A 17,940-nucleotide genomic window follows, 5' to 3' on the forward strand; every position below is an offset into this window, starting at 1 on the left:
TAGAGACACCAAATGCTTCGAAATGCCAACCATCAAGTTCCCCATCCCCAGCTGTCAAAAAAAGTGCATATCCAATCTATGCCTGAGGCCAGGTGAGGGTGATTTCTGTTATATCTCTTTGTGCCTGTATTTATTGCTTGCGCTTAGCGTTTTCTAGGTAGTTGATATTGACAAGGCTGTCTCATCCTCACCAACACCAACCACTCGGTCAGTCAGTCAATATCTTGACTTTACAATGAACACCTACACATAATACTTCGGTCAATTACTACAAGTCATCGAACCCGCATCATTCACAAAAAGGAAGAATCAGCAAAAAACATAAAGTAAATTTTCCCTGCTTCTGTCTCTGCTAACCACTTCACCTAGAATTGCTGATTAGGATTTTTAACCACTGGCAAGGTTCAACCAACCACGGCTGAGAATTTATCCTGAGAGGCTAGATTTTTGCAAAGGCGCGCTCAATAAAACTACACTTTCAGTCACACGATGCTGATTTTAAACCTTATGCAGCATTAAACCGAGCTCAACGAGGCGTCTTTGTACAGTGTGCTATACAGTGTCAATATTTCGAATTCACTGTGGCTTTCTGCATGTATGAATTGCATCGAATCTCTCCACATCGCTCTGCATTTCTACCTCAGCTCATTTATAAAGTAGTATCGATATTTCGGGAGCTCATTTGTAGTATTTTCGGCTTGACTTATGATGAGCACTTGGCATCAGGGAGCAAAGTTCAGCTTCTACACTTGAACATGATGTATCCGTGAACTGAGGTCACAGAATGTTTTGGTCTTTTTGGCCGAGTTGGCAAGTGCCAATAAATCACTGGTTGTGTCATGGTCAATCACATATCGAGGCCAGCCAGCGCTTTCCAGCCAGACAGGAAAGCTAACACATAATAATATACATAGGGCCGAAGAGAATTACTGATGCAGTCCCCATATCTCTTCTGGGCTCTGTTTGGTCTGTTGTTATATTGTTCCGGAGGAAATCTGTTACTTTGAGATTTCGTGAATGTATCACAAGCAAGCCCATATTTCTGTATCTTGTGTTTTATGCTCTAAAGTGCCCGAGCTTCTCTCTATTTCAATGTAATCAACCACAACTGGCCCGTATCCAAGGTAGGCCAAGACTCAATATGTTCAATTCTGTGAAACTGTCGCCTTTTTCAACCGAACTCTGACAGAAGATGAGCTCAAATGTGACAAGCAGCCACAGGTAAGCCCATATAAGGTACTATAGCCATTCTGAAGATGGAAAGAAAACACTTCCTTCGCAATGCTAGCACCCTAGCCTTGACCCTCGTTACCCGCGTAGTTTCAAAATTCGTTTCGGTCTGCTGGTCAGCATTGACGGTGGTGTACCCTCAGCACAAGATGATATTCGCCTTGGGGATGTTGTCATGGGAAAGTATATTGTCTAGCACGATGTGGTCAGAGTGACAGAGGATGAAGGATTCGAACGGAGAAACCAACCATTGCAAACTCCTCCACTATTTTTCAAGACAGCTTTCAAGTCTTTGTACTGTACTCGGATCCCAATTTACCAACTCACCCGCTCGAACCCTATCTTCATACCGTTTCAAGCAAGGAAAGGATGTCCCATTATTGCTACCCTGGGAGCCATCGAGCTCGACGAGCAGGGTGAGACTGATGACACCTTAGACGGCAAATATGGCCCTCCCCCTGGCTTGAAACAGCGCCTGGGAGAAACCCAACAAGTGACAACACCAAAGGTGATTTGAACATGTCCTGATTTTCTGCTCTACTGTACTAAGATGGCCCTCGTTGCAGTTGAGTTCGGAGGCGAAGGATGAGTCGGGGTCTACATTTGAGATCGATGTCTCCAAACTTGAAGGTAGTAGGCGCGAGAAGCCGAGGTCTGTGAGAAAATGAGAAAGATTGACAGAATAGCGGGATTTCCTTGGCCTTGGCCGTATGTGATAGATGGAGGCGATGCAATAGTATATCAACGTGCCTTGAATTATGGAGAAGTTTGATGACATGGCTTGGAACCGATCATCTTCAAGATGCAGTTCCTACCCCAAGTGTATCTGTCTTCAGCATCCGTTACAACACCATGGCCCATAGGATCGTGGTTGGCAAAGGCAAAACGAATACATGGTTGACTCGAATTTGGTCAACGTACTCTCTACTTTATATCTTTGCTCCGATGTTGCCTCGTCGTGGCAAACCATCTAGGAGCTTTACCCCACAAACTAATATAAGTGATGAATCAGGCCCACAATATTCACAAGAGACAAAATGGGCAAAAACATACAACACCGGGGATTCGCTGGTCGTCACCGACCCAACTACTAATCCGGCGCTTCGCAGCTTGACTATGGGAGAGCGGACGGGATCCCGTATTTTCTACGAGCTTTGGTCGTATGTGGTAGACAGTGGTGATGCAACAGTATATATCGAGAGGATCTGAGTCATGCAGGAACCCCGACTGGAATATCTATCACTTGCATTCACCCAGTAGCCAGATGGCAGGTAAACATTGCCTTTGTATTTCTACTGTAATTCTACAGTGTATTCCGTGCCCAGTAATGTCTCCATCCTAGCCTGCTCTAATCATCGAAAACTCCGTGTCGGCCCCCGAGATTCTTCCAGCTTAGCCATTGATCAGCGTCCAGCATGTTCTTCCAGCAAGACTAATCCGCCCAAAGCAAGTTATCCAGACGGTGATTCTCAACCAGCACAAAGCATCCAAAGACATCCCATATGGATACAGTATTAGTCGCCACCACCACCACCACCACCTCCATCGAAACCACCAGAGTCAAAGCCACCAGAGTCAGTATGGCCGAAATCATAAGAATGCGACCCATAATCATGACTATGGGAGTTGCTATGACTGTGACTGTGGCTAGTATCATGGCCGTGGCCATGCCCAAGCGACCACCAATGGCTACGGCTGGCTGCAGCTGAACTTGAACCTGAGCTGTGGTTATTCGTCGCGCTAGAACCTGCGTTCTCGGTGGACAAACCTTCAGGATTGGAAATACCCAAAGTATTATCATGTTCAGAAGAGTCGCCTCGGTTAGACCCTGAGCTGGCCCCACGTACATGAGTAGATACGAAGCCTTGGCCCACGCTGAAGTCGGCGACTCGAGGAAGAACGGTGGTTTCGACGGCCTTGCCTTTGGAATTACTCCTCCTAGTCTTATCTGAAGCAAAGGCGATCTTGGGCGACGAGGCACCATTAAATACCCCGATTGGTCTCCCGCTCTGGAGTCTGACGTCCAGTTCGATTCCGTCCTGGTCCGCCTTCTTCACCACGCGCTGGTTTTTCTTGGAGCGGAAGAGATTCGTGAACTTGATCCATAGTTGCCTCAAGCTGTCCGAGCTACACATGATACAAGGCATGCGGAAGAGTGTTCGGAAAAACGATCCACAACTCTTCTTGTCTTCCTTGAACTCGCCAGTGCGTCTCTTGTTCAGAAGATCTCGGAGTACGAGTCCCATGAAGAGGCCCAAGATGGCTGCGAGAAGTGCCAAGGCAATGATACCGTCCCTGTCGGGGTAGAAGATCGGAAAGTCATCTGCTTTGGTGGTGGTGTTGTTTTGCGTCCAGTTTCTGGCGACTAATGTTTGGGTTGGCATGGTCAAGCTGCTTCTGACTCTTGTAGATAATGAAGGGATGACGACATTCGGGTCCAGGACCGTCATAGGGGTTGAGGACAACATGATCGCGGATACGAAGTTGATGAAAGTGATGTTTGCTGAGCCTAGGGTCCAAGAAGAGCATGTAATCATGAGAGGCGGAAGGACTAGAGGATAAACGGAGAGAGAAGTTGGAGTCGAAGGAGAGAAAAGATACAACGTATTTAAATATTTTAATCTTTATGCCGAAAGTTTCATTTGAGAGTTTATGAGAATATTGGATATTGCGCGCACGAAAGCTTCGTGCTTGAGGAGAGTTACTTAGAAGAACTCACTGGGTTATACTGGGGACAAGGCATTGGGTGCAATGCCTTCCACTCACAGACTTCCTCCTTCCTCCGGGAAGTCAGACTGATTTAGACTTCTTGAGAAGTCACGATACCGCAGTATTTTGCCATGATGACTTCAGACAGAAAACCTTGAGGAACGAACCTTTTCGTTGTAATGTTTTCCCCTTACCATGTTGAGCCAAGATGTCTTACATGACAAGCAGCAGACTCTATGGACCGCACGCACATTGCCCACGATTATTATATTCCACATTTTGCCAAATGAAAGCGGTTCAAATGATGAATTGTATGGTTTCGACTTTCATTCACCAAAATTACCTTAGAGTATTGAATGCTGCGCGCCAAGGTGTAAATGTTGCTGCAAAACGGACAGTTCGGATCGAGTGGTTGATACGACAAGTGAAATATCTTCCAAATAATGATTAGCAGCAAAGAGATGCTCAAAGAAGAAACGACAAGACACCTCAGGCAATAAGATTGGAACTTTCCGCCGTCAAATACTGTACGGGCAGTAGAGTAGGTAGACTACATGAATCGTATGACTGATGTTAGGGATTGACTAACCTGTACTTACTTCATAATAGATGTCTTACTTCTAAGTCACCAGACGGACCAAAGTTTATATTCTCTGCGTAAGCTTTAGCCCAAGAAACGACGACTTGTTCAATAATCCCTCACATCTTGGACCTCGCATTGTTTGATTAGCTATCCCTTGATCTAATCCCTATAGAGAAATGGGTACAGTCTGCGCCAGTGCCAGTGCCAGTGCCAGTGACAGGGCAGTGACAGCGACAGCCTCAGTGTCAGAGTCAGTGTCGCCGCAATGGGGACTCCAGTATCATCATCGCCCTCTATATCGCCCTCCACATCCGTAACCTCCCTCCTCCGTCGCGTCGGCTCAATCAAGACCAGGAATGACATTTCTGAGCGTCTCGAGACTCTGAGGATGAGTGCGTCTCCAGTCTTTACCTCTGCATCGCAAACCCAACAACTCGGCTGACCTCATAATGCCCCTTCAAGGCAGTGCCAAAGCGCGCACAAGAAGTGTTTCTAATCCATCATCTTGGAGGAATCGTTCACAGCCTTCTACGCCTGTTGCTACTGTGTTTCCTGGTCTGGGTGCATCGCAGAGTGCGCACCGCCAAGGGCTCCCAGCTTGGGATCGGACACTTGATGCTGTGTATCATGGCGCTTTTGAGAAAGCGAGTTTCGAAAAGGTGCTTATTTCTTTCTATGAGAACCACGCGAAAGAGAAACCAAGTTCTGGGTATTTCCGACTTCCTGATTCTGTGCGGTACCGGATCTGTCGCTATCTACTCCCGCCCTGCGACAAGCCCCTGCGTTTGAACAAACAGGCACTTAGCCGTGATGTTTGGCGCAAAGAAGACTTTGAGTCACCTTCATCGACATTACTGCAAATAGCTTCTTACCTTGAAGTATCTTTTGCATTTCGCGCGGACTTTCTTGTCACATTTCTGCAGAACACGAAACTACACGCCGTCTTGTCGCCATTCACTGGACCGAGAGTAAGCCCACTTGCAACAACATGGCTTAACAACTACGGTATGTACGCAAACAACATCGTCATCGAACTCGACATGACGCATTTGGGCTGCGGCTCTGATCCTGGCGCTGTAGCGCTTTCGCCAAACGTTGAGCAGATAGAGAAACTGCTCCAAGAATTCATCGATGTACAAATGAAGCGAAAGGAGTCGTGCCCCATGGAGAGCCTGATTCTCCTCTGTCGACGCTTCTACGGAAAACGACCCCAAGCAGCCATTGTCTCGCCGACTCGCGCCATCAGTAGTCGACCAGGCTCACGCTCGGCGTCACGATCAGCATCGCGGAGCGCCAAGACGCCAGAGCCGTACAGTCCAACAGCGATAACACCCCGACGATTCAACTTCGACGAAGACGCTGGAGGCCTACGAAGCCCAACGTTTCCCGATGCCAACAGTCCAGCCCATCCACCTGTAGCACCTGTAGCACCTGTAGCACCTGTGGAAGAGTATTGTCCCGACTCGTACCTCCATTTCTGCAACAATATCCTGCATCTCAAGGGTCGCATCGGTTCAGTCCGCATGTGCGGTTTCAGCGAGAAGTACACAGCGCCATTCATGGGGACGTTGTTCTCCAATAACAGCAAGATTACGAAGAGTTACGCATATCGTGTTGCGCCATCGACGATATGGCCTAAACTCGTCGGCCAGAAGTCCTACGTCGATACGGGGAATGGAAATCTCTCGCTCGATGACCACGCAGTCACCGCTACCAAAGACGTCCCCAGCACCTTGCGCATCTGGGAAGGCTGTGTACAGCTTCCTCCTCCTCAAATCGACGCAAACGGAGATATGCTCCTCCCTGCCATCGTGGGCGATCTACAGAAGCTGAGGAGCACTCGTCAGAGAAGTGCGACTAGCTTATCGGAGCGCACATGCGAGGATCTACGAAAGGAGGGCTCGAAGGGCGATACGTTGGACAAGAGGACTATTGCGTGGTTCAAGAGCAACTACGGAAAGGGGAAGCTCAAGAAGAAGAGAGTCTTGAGCAGAGACGCTGCTACAACGTATTGACGCGGCGGCACGTGGCTGAAAATTGGAGAACAGATTATGTGTACGATATATTCAACGATGATTATGATAGGCCGTTTAGATTCGTTAGGTCATACAAGCACAGCTCTTCGTGCCATCTAGAGAAACAAAAGAACTCTAACTAGACTCCGCCTTTTCATGGACAAATATCCTTACTGCTTTTGTAGAGACTATCAAGAGTTAGCAACAAACCCTCCATCTAAAGTATACGGGGACTGTGTGTAAACTTACGATCGCAAACTTGCTTCTGGCCCTAATTTTGCCTCCGAAAAACACCAGAACCCATGGAATAAGTGTCAGAACTGAAGCAATACCACCCAGCACACAACCAGCGTTTCTCAAACCGAGATTGTCAAATATGATGCCCGTCAACACAGGGAATATGCCACCAAGCACATTGCGACAGAAACTTTGTGCGGCAAGGGCTGAAGAGGCGTACATGTGATATGTATCAGCAAGGTAGTTGAACGTAGCAAGGTAGACAGAGTAAATGCCCCAATTTGCGAAGCCAATACCAATAGCTTGTGTATAGTGACTAGTGCTAATGGGACTTAAGAACGCGACAAATAAGCCAGCAGGGAGTAAGAGGGCAGTGAGACAGGAAAAGTACAGTCGTGCCTCGGGCGAATCAGCAGGGAAATGCTTCCTCATGAATCGCCAGAAACGGGAAACCTCCTTCTCGTCAACGTGTCCGCTCCAGAGAGGGTGCTTCATCAGATTCTCCTGAAGAATGCCGACCACGGTCGCGATAATAGCAGATGCCATCATCGCAACATAGATGCGCATCGACATGTTGAAGTTGTCAGAGTAGAGATAGGGTACGATGGAGAAGGAGAGATAGAGGACGGCCCAAGAGAAGGCAGCCCAGAGGGAAAAGAAGAAGACAACTGGTTCGGTGAACAAGAGGTGAAAGGGTCGCATGATGGAGGTGGCCATCATTTGTCGAAGAGGGGGTCGTTGTTCGTCTGCTTCAACGAGCCATCGTATTCTTCGTAGTTGTGTTGGTCTGTTATACTCGAGTATCGTTTCGTGTCCTGGCATGGTCTTGACGCTTGAAGATGACGAGCTGCAGGTATCTTCTCGAGGGTCGACCACCCAAAGTCCGTAGACACCTGCATCCTCGAGTTGTTGATACCACTGATTCAACTTCTTAGCTTTGCGCGACAACAAGACCGAGCCTCGCGTTTCTTTAAACGAGATCAAGATGGCAACCAGCAACAGTCCATCGAGAATAACTTGATGCCAAAAAGACCACTTCCAAGCCATTGTATCGTCTTCAAGGTCGTTGACGAAAGCAGCAGACACCAAAGGTCCAAGACCTGTTCCAAACAGTACAAAGCCACTGAAGAGAGCCATCGGGGTATTCCTCTCCTCCTTCTCCCACAGATCAGCAATGACACCGCCCACGACGGAACTAAAGACGGAGCCGCCGACACCAACGAAAAAGCGGGCGATCAACATGCCAGCCAAATTGGGCATAACAGAACAGACAGCTTGGGAGATGACGAATACAAAACCAGCGAGGACAAAAACAGGACGTCTACCCCAGATCTCAGAAATGGGGGCGAGTGCCATGGGCGCAATAGCGAAACCAGCACAGAAAGTCGTGATTCCGGCGAGCGTAGCTGTATGACTGGCCCCGATATCTCTAGCCATTGCTCTTGAGGGAGGGGAGTAGGTACCAGCAGTGTATGCAGTCAGCATTGTCGCGATGCACGAGAGTGCGAGGAAGATGTTTTTGCGTGCTCGCGGCAACGTGAAGGGTGAAGCGTAGGGTCGAAGGTCTGGACATGGTGGGAGAGTTTGCGTAGGATTTGAGTCTGATGATGGTGATGGTGGTGGTGGTGGTGGTGAAGGGAGGGGAGTGTCGAGTGTTAGATACAGATAGGATATAGGGTCTTCGCTACCAAGATTTGGTTGTGCTGATGAAGGCGGGAGGGTGCTGCGACCAATCTCGAGGTCGCCCTGGCCCTGAACGGAAGCACCCGCAGGCTGGATCTTATCAGATTCGATCATATCGATAGTTCGTGATGCTCAATATCCAGAAACCGACAATTTACACAGCAGCGAGGGGAGTCCAACGACATCCAAATATTTCACCAGACACACAGCGGTGAGAGGGAGAAGAGCAGAAAGAATGGGAGACACAAGGGCGGATTATAATTATCATAAGAAGGGGACAGGAGCAACGACCGTGTTGTATCCGGAGCGTAAATCCGGGATTATCAAGGGCTGGGTGAGGGTCAAAAGGCGGGATACCAACGAGAATAATGGTGTCTTGGCGCTGTATCCGCCTGCGAGGCCCACGTTTGAGGTGTGACTCGGACACTGGGAAACGCTAACGGAGAATACATTCTCTCCGATGGGTCATGGAGGACATGTTTGCGCGGCACGGTCAGGTTTAGAGGACAAGGGACGTGTCAGCGGGAGGGCAGTGATATCTCGGGTCGATCAGTGGTTGCGTGTAAGACACAGACACCAGCTGAAGAAACACAAACTTTCACCGTTGTTACAAGGTCAGTTGCAACAGTGACAAGAGAGGATGTTGGGAAGATGAGGTTTTCCTCTCCCTCTCCGCTCCTACGTATACGACCTCTCGCAGATGAACCCATCCGGGGGCAATGCCGTAGCCATAGCTAGCCCCAGCGCCAAGGCATCGGGAACAAGACGGACGTGAACAAAGCCAAACGCTAAACCCTAGACCAAGCCTCTTTCGCACGCCAAGTTCCCCCCGCCACTAAGCGACCTGCTGGATATTGAGATGCTGCTTCGGCAGCCATTTGATTAGGAAAGCCACGCTCGGATGATAAGAGCCGAGAGGATATCCAATTGGACCGTGTACCCGAGGGACAAAACAGTCTCGACCTTTTGAGGGGGTTTCGTTCGGTAATAAAGCAGGGATTGCTTTCTAATGTCCTGCTATTACCGGATGAGATGTCTCGTTTGCAGATCTGAGATTCCACACCCCGCACGCACACAATTTGGTGAAATCTGGGCATCCGTGTACGTTTAGTGGACGGGAAAAAGATCCTGCGCTGCCATTTATGCGTGGACGGTACCGAGGATCTGTAACTGGAACTGTGTCTTTTGTGACAGGCTTCAAATCCATGGAAGAGGAGCGATGATGAACGAGCACGTGAATGCTCATGTGACCGGGTTCTCCGATGTTACAGCCATTACTCATTAGTCTCATGTTTAGATTGCTTGAATGATTCAGAAGATGTGAAGCCACAAATGGGATCTTTGGGGACGAATGAGAGACGGATCCGAAAATAAGTACATACAGTACGATCCATTACCCGAAACATGAGATCAAAGAAGCTTGTTTCTTTTCTCCCTCTTTAGGTTGTCGTCCCGAGATCTAGAATTCTATTACATCCTGGCAAGCCTTGTCTCTCTAATTACCCTCCTAGTCGAGATCGTCTACACTCGTCTGCTCGTTTCCCTTCTCATCAATCTTTGGTCCCAACTGCTCCGTCGCCTCCTTCAACGCTCCATCCCCATCAAACTCCTCATCACCCTCAGAGACCTTCTCAGGTTGTTTGAAAGAGTCCTGTGCCCCGTCCTTCAAAGACCCATCTTCATCTACATAATCCTTGTGATACAGCGAGAACAGGATCACGAGGTACGGCTCCCCGGTCTCCTTGTTGCGCAAGACATATCTGAGTTGATGTGAGCGTTTCGGGCCGGGCCTGTAACGAGTGTAAACGCAAAGGCGTGGAAAGAATGTGACAAAAATGTCTCGGTGATGTGGAAAAGCAGGGTGCTGGCTTACCTGAGACCTTGACCGTCCCAGTACTTCATGATGGGTAGCTGGAAGCCAGGTAGGTTCAACGCGAGGTCTGAGAAGTTGAGATACGGATTGAAGAAGTCAAAGCCGTATGTCTGGTCGTACTCAAACACCCACTTCTCTTTGGCGTCAGCTCTGAGAGCCCACTTCATTCTCGCCTTGCTGGCAAGAGGAGCGCCGACCTCCTCACGAGCTTCGAGGCCCTCTTCATCGCCACCCTCTTCGAACCAAAGACCGCCCTTTTCTTCATCAAACTCGCCTTTGCCCACATGAATAGTGTTGAAAGAACTCAGCGCGGGGCCGTACAGGAAGGGCTTATCAGCATACGCATCTCCATCCAGGCCAGGATCGATCCACCAGCGCACTATACTCATAGCCGTGTTGAAACCAGGCGGTAGACGATCTCGAATGGGATGATCAAAGTCATTGCCGAACTGAAGATCCGTGGCCTTGATACCATCGCCCTCATCATCGGAGGGCTTCTTTGGTGTGAAGCGGAATGAGATGCTGTATTGATCCCTGTTGTAGGCGTGAGGCTCGGTTGAGAAGTATGGTGAAGTCGTTGGTGAGTTGCGAGGAAGGCCTTTGTAGTCGTTGACGCGAACGTTGAGTTCAATGTCAGCGCGATCGCTCTTGATGGTGATGGGCTTGGCAGTGTTGACAGGGACCTCGACCTGCTGCGATTGATCGTAATCAGGACCAGCTGTGATTCGAAGGACGTAATTCTCCGCCATTTTGCTTTTATCTATCGTGTAACTTCTCTATCGCTTGTAAGTATGTTCAAAAACAATCGCTGTATCAAGAATGAAGGCGATTTTGAATGACGTAACCAATTCCGTTGGTGAGACTAAGATCAAGCAAGCCGATGTTGGTGCTGTAGCATGAAAAGCCCAACAACTATTGAATAATGAAAATAGAATAACAATGCACAAGTCTACCCTAGTTTTATTGTCGACTTTGATAGTGGCGTTGATAATGGCCTTACAAGTATGACGTGAGGGTTTTTTCACCTCTCATACTGCGTTCTGAGACCCCATTCATTCCATTGGGTCAACCACGCCAGCCTAAAGGCAGCCTCCGCCATAGCATCGCATCGTTCTCTCCGGAATCATCACAGCAAAATGACATGGGAATGAGGCTCAACTCTATGCTGTGTCATTGACAGTTACCACAAGGTCAAGTCAGCTGGTATTCGTCGCTGTGCACGGCATATGGGGGCACAGGTAGAGAAACACGCTGTCATTTCTCAGGTTAGACGATAACCGCGGTGTTAGATGTCATTGCATGATCGGAGTAGATTCGTCAGTCTGGCTGTCTAATTTGAGCCTCACCAGTCGAATTATCGACCTCTTGTCGTCTGAGGTGTTGCCAGTTTGGTTGGGAGAATTGAATGCCTTGGTTTCTGCCTCAGGCTAACAATCCTAAGCCTCTGCTGCCTGCTTTTTCACCCTCCCCCCGACAGGTCTTCCCCAATTTCTGGACCCATCGAGTCTCCTCAACACCAGATTTCAAGTAAAACATATCATCAACGCATCTCAATACCTCAATTTTTCATCATTTCCAACACCCTCTCTCACCTTCGCATCATTTCTTGTCTAAATGTCTCTACTTTGATATGCGCAATATCTCAACCCATGCAATGAGCAGCAAATCGAATGACATTCATCCTCAAAAAGAAACATTCAACACAAATTGCTTGCATATGATCATTCTCTAAGCACAGTATACCAACACACTCTACATACACCTAACCAATTATTAATAGCTTCGCTGCTCTTCAAAACGTCGCTCAGTTCATCATGCCAGTTCATTAACGCCAGAACTCAGACCTATACAGATGTTGCCAATACTACCTTCACTTCACCATCACGCATCCTTCATTTCTCGCGAGACTTGTCGGAACGCACTTCCGGATACTGTTTGGTCCTGTGCGATGTGCGCCAGCGCGTTTATCACTGTATTCATCAGCAAGAGAAGGAGGCCTCTTGGCCATGTAAGTATTAACATACTCTGCACGTCCATCTTGGATCTTGTCGCCAAGTAGAATTCTTGGTTTATCCTATCTTTCTCATGCTCCCCTGAGCCATGGCATGGACAAAACTCAAAGTCTGTCGACAGTGGAGGCAGATCTGGCGTGGAGAGTCGGGTGTCCCTGGGTGTCTCAGGGCACCAGTCGTCTGCGAGGACGACTCGCTCAGGGTTGTGCCACTCTAGTTCCAGGTGACTAGGTTTCACAGGTGCTGTGTAGCACCAGGACCCCGCGTAAGCAAAGCCTCCGTCATGAGCGAAATGGGACAGTTGCCGGCTACCTCGCCAGTTATCAATGGCCGCCTCAAGTGAGACACCATATGGCTCGAGCGGAGCCGTCTGACAGAGCTCATATTCTGGCTCCAGGCCAGGTGAGGACACCTGGGCTCTGTTTGAGCACTGATCCCAGTCTGACAGCTGGTATGGGCCAGGTGTTCTGGGAATTTCATCCCGCGGCCAAGCATCCGCTTCTTTGATCCGCTCAACACGGCGGGGGATGTCTGCCAAGCGGCGAGCTCTGAAGGCGGCACTACCAGGAGCGGGATCGTCTTGGGATCTACGCTTCTTTGAATGGAGTTTCTTTTCAGTGACCCGGCTCTGGGACGACAGCAGGACACTGCTTTGTGTAAACTCTGGGACGGAAGACGACAAGGGAGGAATGTGGAAAGAACGACGAGAAGTCATCTCATCTTTGTTGAGGAAAGGATTGATTGCCATGCTAAGCGGAAAGGGACGTTCACAAGTGTGATGGGATATATGGAGATCAAGTGAGAGCAGCAGCAATGTAGGACAGGTGTGGATGCAAGGTTGTCCTACTTGGACTTAAAGGGTTCATGAACGCTATCAAGTGATGCGGTGAGATGGAAATGCGATTGGGAAGATTTTTTTGATGGGTTTTGGATGGGGAGAGTGAAGTGATACGAAAGGGGGAGAATGAGAGAAAATGGTCGAGGGGGGAGGAGGACTATATATGGGAGGCCCAGGGAACGACACTCCTTCTCCCCCCCGCATCGTCCAATCACATCGCAGTATTCACAACCTCTCACAACCTCACTCCTAGCCTATGCTACCCCCCACGCTTCAGCACATGAACCATTATCGTCTTCCTACTCCTCACACCTCATATAAGTCGACGACGACAAAAGATTGGCTCTTTCTGTATACACGATCACCCATTGTGTCGTGTCAGACACCGGAAGATATTAAGGCTGGACCATTGACGACTGATTACCAGAAGCTTTGTGCGTGACTCGACTCTTCGCAGCGTCGTTCGGGTCCCCCGATGGGATTGGGTTATTCTACTTCACTTGAAGTTGTTCATATTTCCTCTTTCCTCTTCTTTCCTTCATAACCAATAAGGAAGACAGGTAAAACATATCGGATTGACAACCCCGTATCTATCACAATGTCAGTCATACAGCCCGAGCGTATCGAGGCCGCTGCGAGCGCCAACGCATTTACAGTATATGCCCTCTGTCATGGTTACGGTTGCACCATGCAACGTCGATATGCTTCTGCAATCACCCGCTTGTGTCTGGATTGTCCAAGGGTGTGCGCAGATGCTCAATCATATTAGTAAAGCATCCCTGTCTACCTATGACGCTTCACTATGCGAATCACTTGAAGAAGCTACCTGCATGTGCGGACTGTACATTATCTGCAAGGCTGACTACGCTATGGCAGCGATTGTCTATAAAGAAATGGAGAGATGCGTTCCCTCCTGGCTTCGTAAGCCTCGCAACATTGCGTGTGAAGTTTCATGTAACTCAGATTGTGTGTGTATACCGCCGATTCCGAGATCCTGCATCTTTGGGAGAATGCGTAATTGAGCCGCCCGAATTTGTGTGATACCAACTGGCCAAGTTCCCATAAATTAAAAAGGGTAGAGACAGAGAGGGAGGTTGCAGGTCGATGGTTCGCAACGTCTTATTGTGAAAGTGTGGTTGGATGAACGGGGTGCCTGACAGTTCTCCACCCCACAATCTCAGTACTGGCTGGGTACTTACAAACTGCAGCGGGGATGTGAGGAGAGGAGGTAGAGAACCAGTACCCACACAGCCACACTCTGTGAAACCTGCCACAAGTGGATACTCCTTAAGCTTAGCGTGTAACCCACAGAAGTCTTGAGGGCATGGATGCATTGTACAATCCTCAAATTTGGGTGACAGTTGGTTGGGCTCAGAGGTGGCTCAGAAAGCTGGGGAACAACTTTGATGGATATAATTGGATGGAATCCCACGTATTTGGCTGCCTGCACATGCAGAAGCGTCGTCCCTTGTGTTTCCTTTCTGAGACTTGTCATATGCCACATGATACCCGCACTGAGAGCTTGACAGACATGAACACGACTTCTAGCCAATCATACAAGACCCGGCTGTAGTGTCACCATTGTGCTTCTAGGGCTAGGAATCGATTACTCGTATACGCCGATATCAGTAATCACCCATCTCATCGTTGCGATAGACTTCGTGGAGAGGCTGCAGTTCTCCGTAGTACAAAGATTCAAGGCCCCTTGCATGGATCCGAAAAACACAGTCCCCGACCTGTCATCTTGAGCTGTTGACGTGCGACGTTACTCGTGATACTCATGGTTATTTGGAATTATTGATGGCGACACGACAACACGGCTACGATTTCAAATACTTGGATATGATTAGAAAGGATAATTGACTTGATAAATGGGTTTGCTGTTTGGTAGACAAAGGGCCCTTTGTTCTGATGTTGATATGAAGTCGTTGCAGATCGTGGGGATCAAGTCTTGGTACGGCCCGCCGAAGCCTCCACTGACGGACCGCCCCACCCATCAGTGGAGTGGACCGCCCGCCGCATGGCTCTGACTGACCCGGCCCCACTTGAGTGAGTCTTCAGTCTTCCATTCAGTTCATTGACGATGGCACGAGCCACAGTTCAAGCCACAATCCTTCCGTGTTTGCGACCCTGGTACTGCTCCAGGCGATGGCTCATCCTACCACCATCGCCCCAACAGAAGAACGTGTTCAACAGACACGTCACCGATCTTTTCCTCTTTTCCAAAAATCCAATCTACTCTACTCCCATGAGAACCCCCAACTCCTTGTTTCAAGAACATATACCGTAGCCCGGTTTGAACCGGCCAGTGTCATATCATCATGATCGGCACATCATTCGGTGAATGGGTCTTTATCCGCTTATCCATCGCCTTCTTTCGCTACACGCCTCTAATTTACATCTTTCTCATCTTATTCCTCCCTCTCATCCAACCTGTATCCGTCGTCTTTCCATTTGTGTGTGTTCTGCTAGCTGCGCTGTTGGCAGAAGTGGTGTTCTATCTGTTTATATATAGACCATACCTACAGCGGCTCAAACGGGATGCAGTCCACCCAACAGCGCTCTCGCGCCAAGACCGAAATGCCCTATTTGAGCGATGTTTAGGAAACGTGCCGTCTTTGGAGATTTATCTGAGATGGTGGTTTCTTGATGCGGATCCCAAGGAGATACGGAGGGAGAATGTGAGAGAGTTCATGTTGTGGGCTTTCTTTGAGAGGGGGGGTGGTTCAGGTTTGGTTGATGATGAGGAGTCGGTCGAGGAGGAAGTTGAGCACTATCTGAGCCTTGTTGAACAACGACTCGGTCGAAAATTCGAGGAAGGGCGGGGCAACGTCAAGAGTCTTCGTCTCACGATTGATGGTATCACAACAACATATCGAAGTCTGGTTTGGTATATTATCGTTTTCTTCCTTGACCAGGCTACCCATATTGCCTTTCGCTGGCACGGATTCGACTTCCATCGCCGGCCTCGCTCCTCTGCACTTCGTGTATTCCCCCCGCGGCCCCAAGAGCTGTTTCCCGGACCCAAATCTCCGTCCACACGGTTGAGTTACTGGCACCGCCCTCATACAGCTGAAGATAAGCTCCCTGTTGTCTTCCTCCACGGTATTGGAATCGGATTATGGACATATGTTCGATTTCTAGCAGGTCTTCACAAGACTGGTGACGGAAACGGAAGTGTTGGTGTCATCGCCCTTGAGATATTACCCATCTCATTCCGCCTCACACCAGCTATTCTCGACAAGACCGAGTTCCTGGCTCACATGACATCTATCCTGGAACACCACTGCTGGCACAAATTTGCCCTGGTGTCACACTCATACGGTTCCGTTCTGACAACCCACATGCTCCACGACCCAAGCTTCCAACATCGTGTGCCCTCGGTTGTCCTCATCGACCCTGTGACCATCATGCTACATCTTCCTGATGTCGCGTACAACTTTACTCGAAGAAAGCCCAGGAGGGCAAATGAATGGCAACTGTGGTATTTCGCTAGCACCGACCCAGGCGTCGCACTTTGTCTGGGGAGACATTTCTTTTGGCGTGAAAATATCCTGTGGAAAGAAGATTTGTTGGGGACTCAAAGTGACGGCCATCATGCAAGGCACGTTGCAGTTACGCTGTCTGGTCGCGACCTCATAGTCGACACTACAGCAGTTGCAGAATATCTGGGGGTTGATCTTGGCATCGGCCGTAATGGCATGGTAGCGGAATCGCACAATGGCGTTGAAGTAGTTATGTTCCCGAAACTGGACCACGCGCAGGTGTTTGATGACCGTGTAAGTAGAGAGTCGGTGATTCAGATGGTTAGATCGAGATGCGCAAGTTAGTGGATGGTATCTCAGGAATAGCCGATGAAATAGATCGATATAATAATGAAACTGCGTCGTCATTTGCTTCAATTCTTTGACTGGATCACATCACCACCCCATTCTGTCAAGTCTGCGCGGATGGGAGTTGAGCCATTTTGGATCATGAGCCATTGAACATCTTCGTCTGTGTCATTCTTGACCTGATGTTCGACCCAGGCGGGAACAAAGGCAAAGTCTCCAGGTGCAAGATCATGGTGTTTCAGTTCAGAGTTGACAGCCTCATTCACGATGAGAACGCCGTTTCCTGAGACGGCGTATATGATGGTATCTACAAATTCAGCATCAGTGTTTATCCACAGTAGGCAAGTTGAAAGGAACTTGCCTTGTTCACTGTTATGTCGAACTGTAGACTTGGAATGCGGTCGCGTTGTGACAACTGGCGTGTGAGCGATTAGGTTGAGACATCGGTCTAAGACAGCTTGACCTACCAGTTACGCACATATTGTCGCACTTTCCGACAACAGCAGGACGTTCAATAACAGGGCCTTCGACAGTAGGATGCGTTGGTTCAAGCTGTTTGGCGCGGGTGATGTTGGCAGAGGCGGGCATTATCATCGGAAGGATTTCCGAGATAAGCGGTAATAGCGAGCTCATCATCGGCGAGGTTGTATATGTTCACGATATTCAAAAATAGATGCGCGATAGTATCAAAAGGAAAGTCACAAAGAGATGTAGATGTATAGTAGAGCAAGACGTGACGTGGGCGGGCGAAAGACGAAGGTATTCCCAGGGGGAGATGACGTCGCTAGAATGACAATTGGCTAAGAGACCAAGTCTGCCAGTGACACAAGAGACTCTGAGATCCAATGAATGAGATTTTGAATGATGCACTATTGAGTGAGCGATGAGAGAGAAGCGCGTGACCTGATGATTTGGGGGTAGATTTGG

The 17,940-nt window shown here is 48.9% G+C and overlaps 7 protein-coding genes across 7 annotated transcripts; 2 read left to right on the forward strand and 5 right to left on the reverse strand.

Moving 5' to 3' along the window:
* Positions 1 to 2,744: 2,744 nt before the first annotated feature.
* Positions 2,745 to 3,698, reverse strand: J7337_003195 (uncharacterized protein; the record flags this gene model as incomplete). The annotated part of the gene is made up of 1 exon (XM_044820913.1): positions 2,745 to 3,698. One exon carries the CDS (start codon positions 3,696 to 3,698, stop codon positions 2,745 to 2,747), a length of 954 nt encoding a protein of 317 aa, XP_044685213.1.
* A 1,273-nt stretch (positions 3,699 to 4,971) lies between these two features.
* On the forward strand, positions 4,972 to 6,537 carry J7337_003196 (uncharacterized protein; the record flags this gene model as incomplete). Its single annotated transcript, XM_044820914.1, has 2 exons — positions 4,972 to 5,231; positions 5,328 to 6,537. The coding sequence occupies 2 exons, from the start codon at positions 4,972 to 4,974 to the stop codon at positions 6,535 to 6,537; spliced, it is 1,470 nt and encodes a 489-aa protein (XP_044685214.1).
* Positions 6,538 to 6,707: 170 nt separating this feature from the next.
* J7337_003197 (uncharacterized protein) lies at positions 6,708 to 8,571 on the reverse strand (the record flags this gene model as incomplete). Its single annotated transcript, XM_044820915.1, has 2 exons — positions 6,708 to 6,725; positions 6,787 to 8,571. 2 exons carry the CDS (start codon positions 8,569 to 8,571, stop codon positions 6,708 to 6,710), a joined length of 1,803 nt encoding a protein of 600 aa, XP_044685215.1.
* Positions 8,572 to 9,964: 1,393 nt separating this feature from the next.
* On the reverse strand, positions 9,965 to 11,079 carry J7337_003198 (uncharacterized protein; the record flags this gene model as incomplete). Its single annotated transcript, XM_044820916.1, has 2 exons — positions 9,965 to 10,247; positions 10,331 to 11,079. The coding sequence occupies 2 exons, from the start codon at positions 11,077 to 11,079 to the stop codon at positions 9,965 to 9,967; spliced, it is 1,032 nt and encodes a 343-aa protein (XP_044685216.1).
* Positions 11,080 to 12,211: 1,132 nt separating this feature from the next.
* Positions 12,212 to 13,090, reverse strand: J7337_003199 (uncharacterized protein; the record flags this gene model as incomplete). The annotated part of the gene is made up of 2 exons (XM_044820917.1): positions 12,212 to 12,300; positions 12,355 to 13,090. 2 exons carry the CDS (start codon positions 13,088 to 13,090, stop codon positions 12,212 to 12,214), a joined length of 825 nt encoding a protein of 274 aa, XP_044685217.1.
* Positions 13,091 to 15,501: 2,411 nt separating this feature from the next.
* On the forward strand, positions 15,502 to 17,010 carry J7337_003200 (uncharacterized protein; the record flags this gene model as incomplete). The annotated part of the gene is made up of 1 exon (XM_044820918.1): positions 15,502 to 17,010. The coding sequence occupies one exon, from the start codon at positions 15,502 to 15,504 to the stop codon at positions 17,008 to 17,010; it is 1,509 nt and encodes a 502-aa protein (XP_044685218.1).
* A 68-nt stretch (positions 17,011 to 17,078) lies between these two features.
* On the reverse strand, positions 17,079 to 17,601 carry J7337_003201 (uncharacterized protein; the record flags this gene model as incomplete). Its single annotated transcript, XM_044820919.1, is given in 2 exon segments — positions 17,079 to 17,461; positions 17,481 to 17,601. The coding sequence occupies 2 exon segments, from the start codon at positions 17,599 to 17,601 to the stop codon at positions 17,079 to 17,081; spliced, it is 504 nt and encodes a 167-aa protein (XP_044685219.1).
* Positions 17,602 to 17,940: the final 339 nt, after the last annotated feature.

This window comes from Fusarium musae, chromosome 2 (genome assembly GCF_019915245.1).
Source record: "Fusarium musae strain F31 chromosome 2, whole genome shotgun sequence".
Classification (NCBI taxonomy): domain Eukaryota; kingdom Fungi; phylum Ascomycota; class Sordariomycetes; order Hypocreales; family Nectriaceae; genus Fusarium; species Fusarium musae.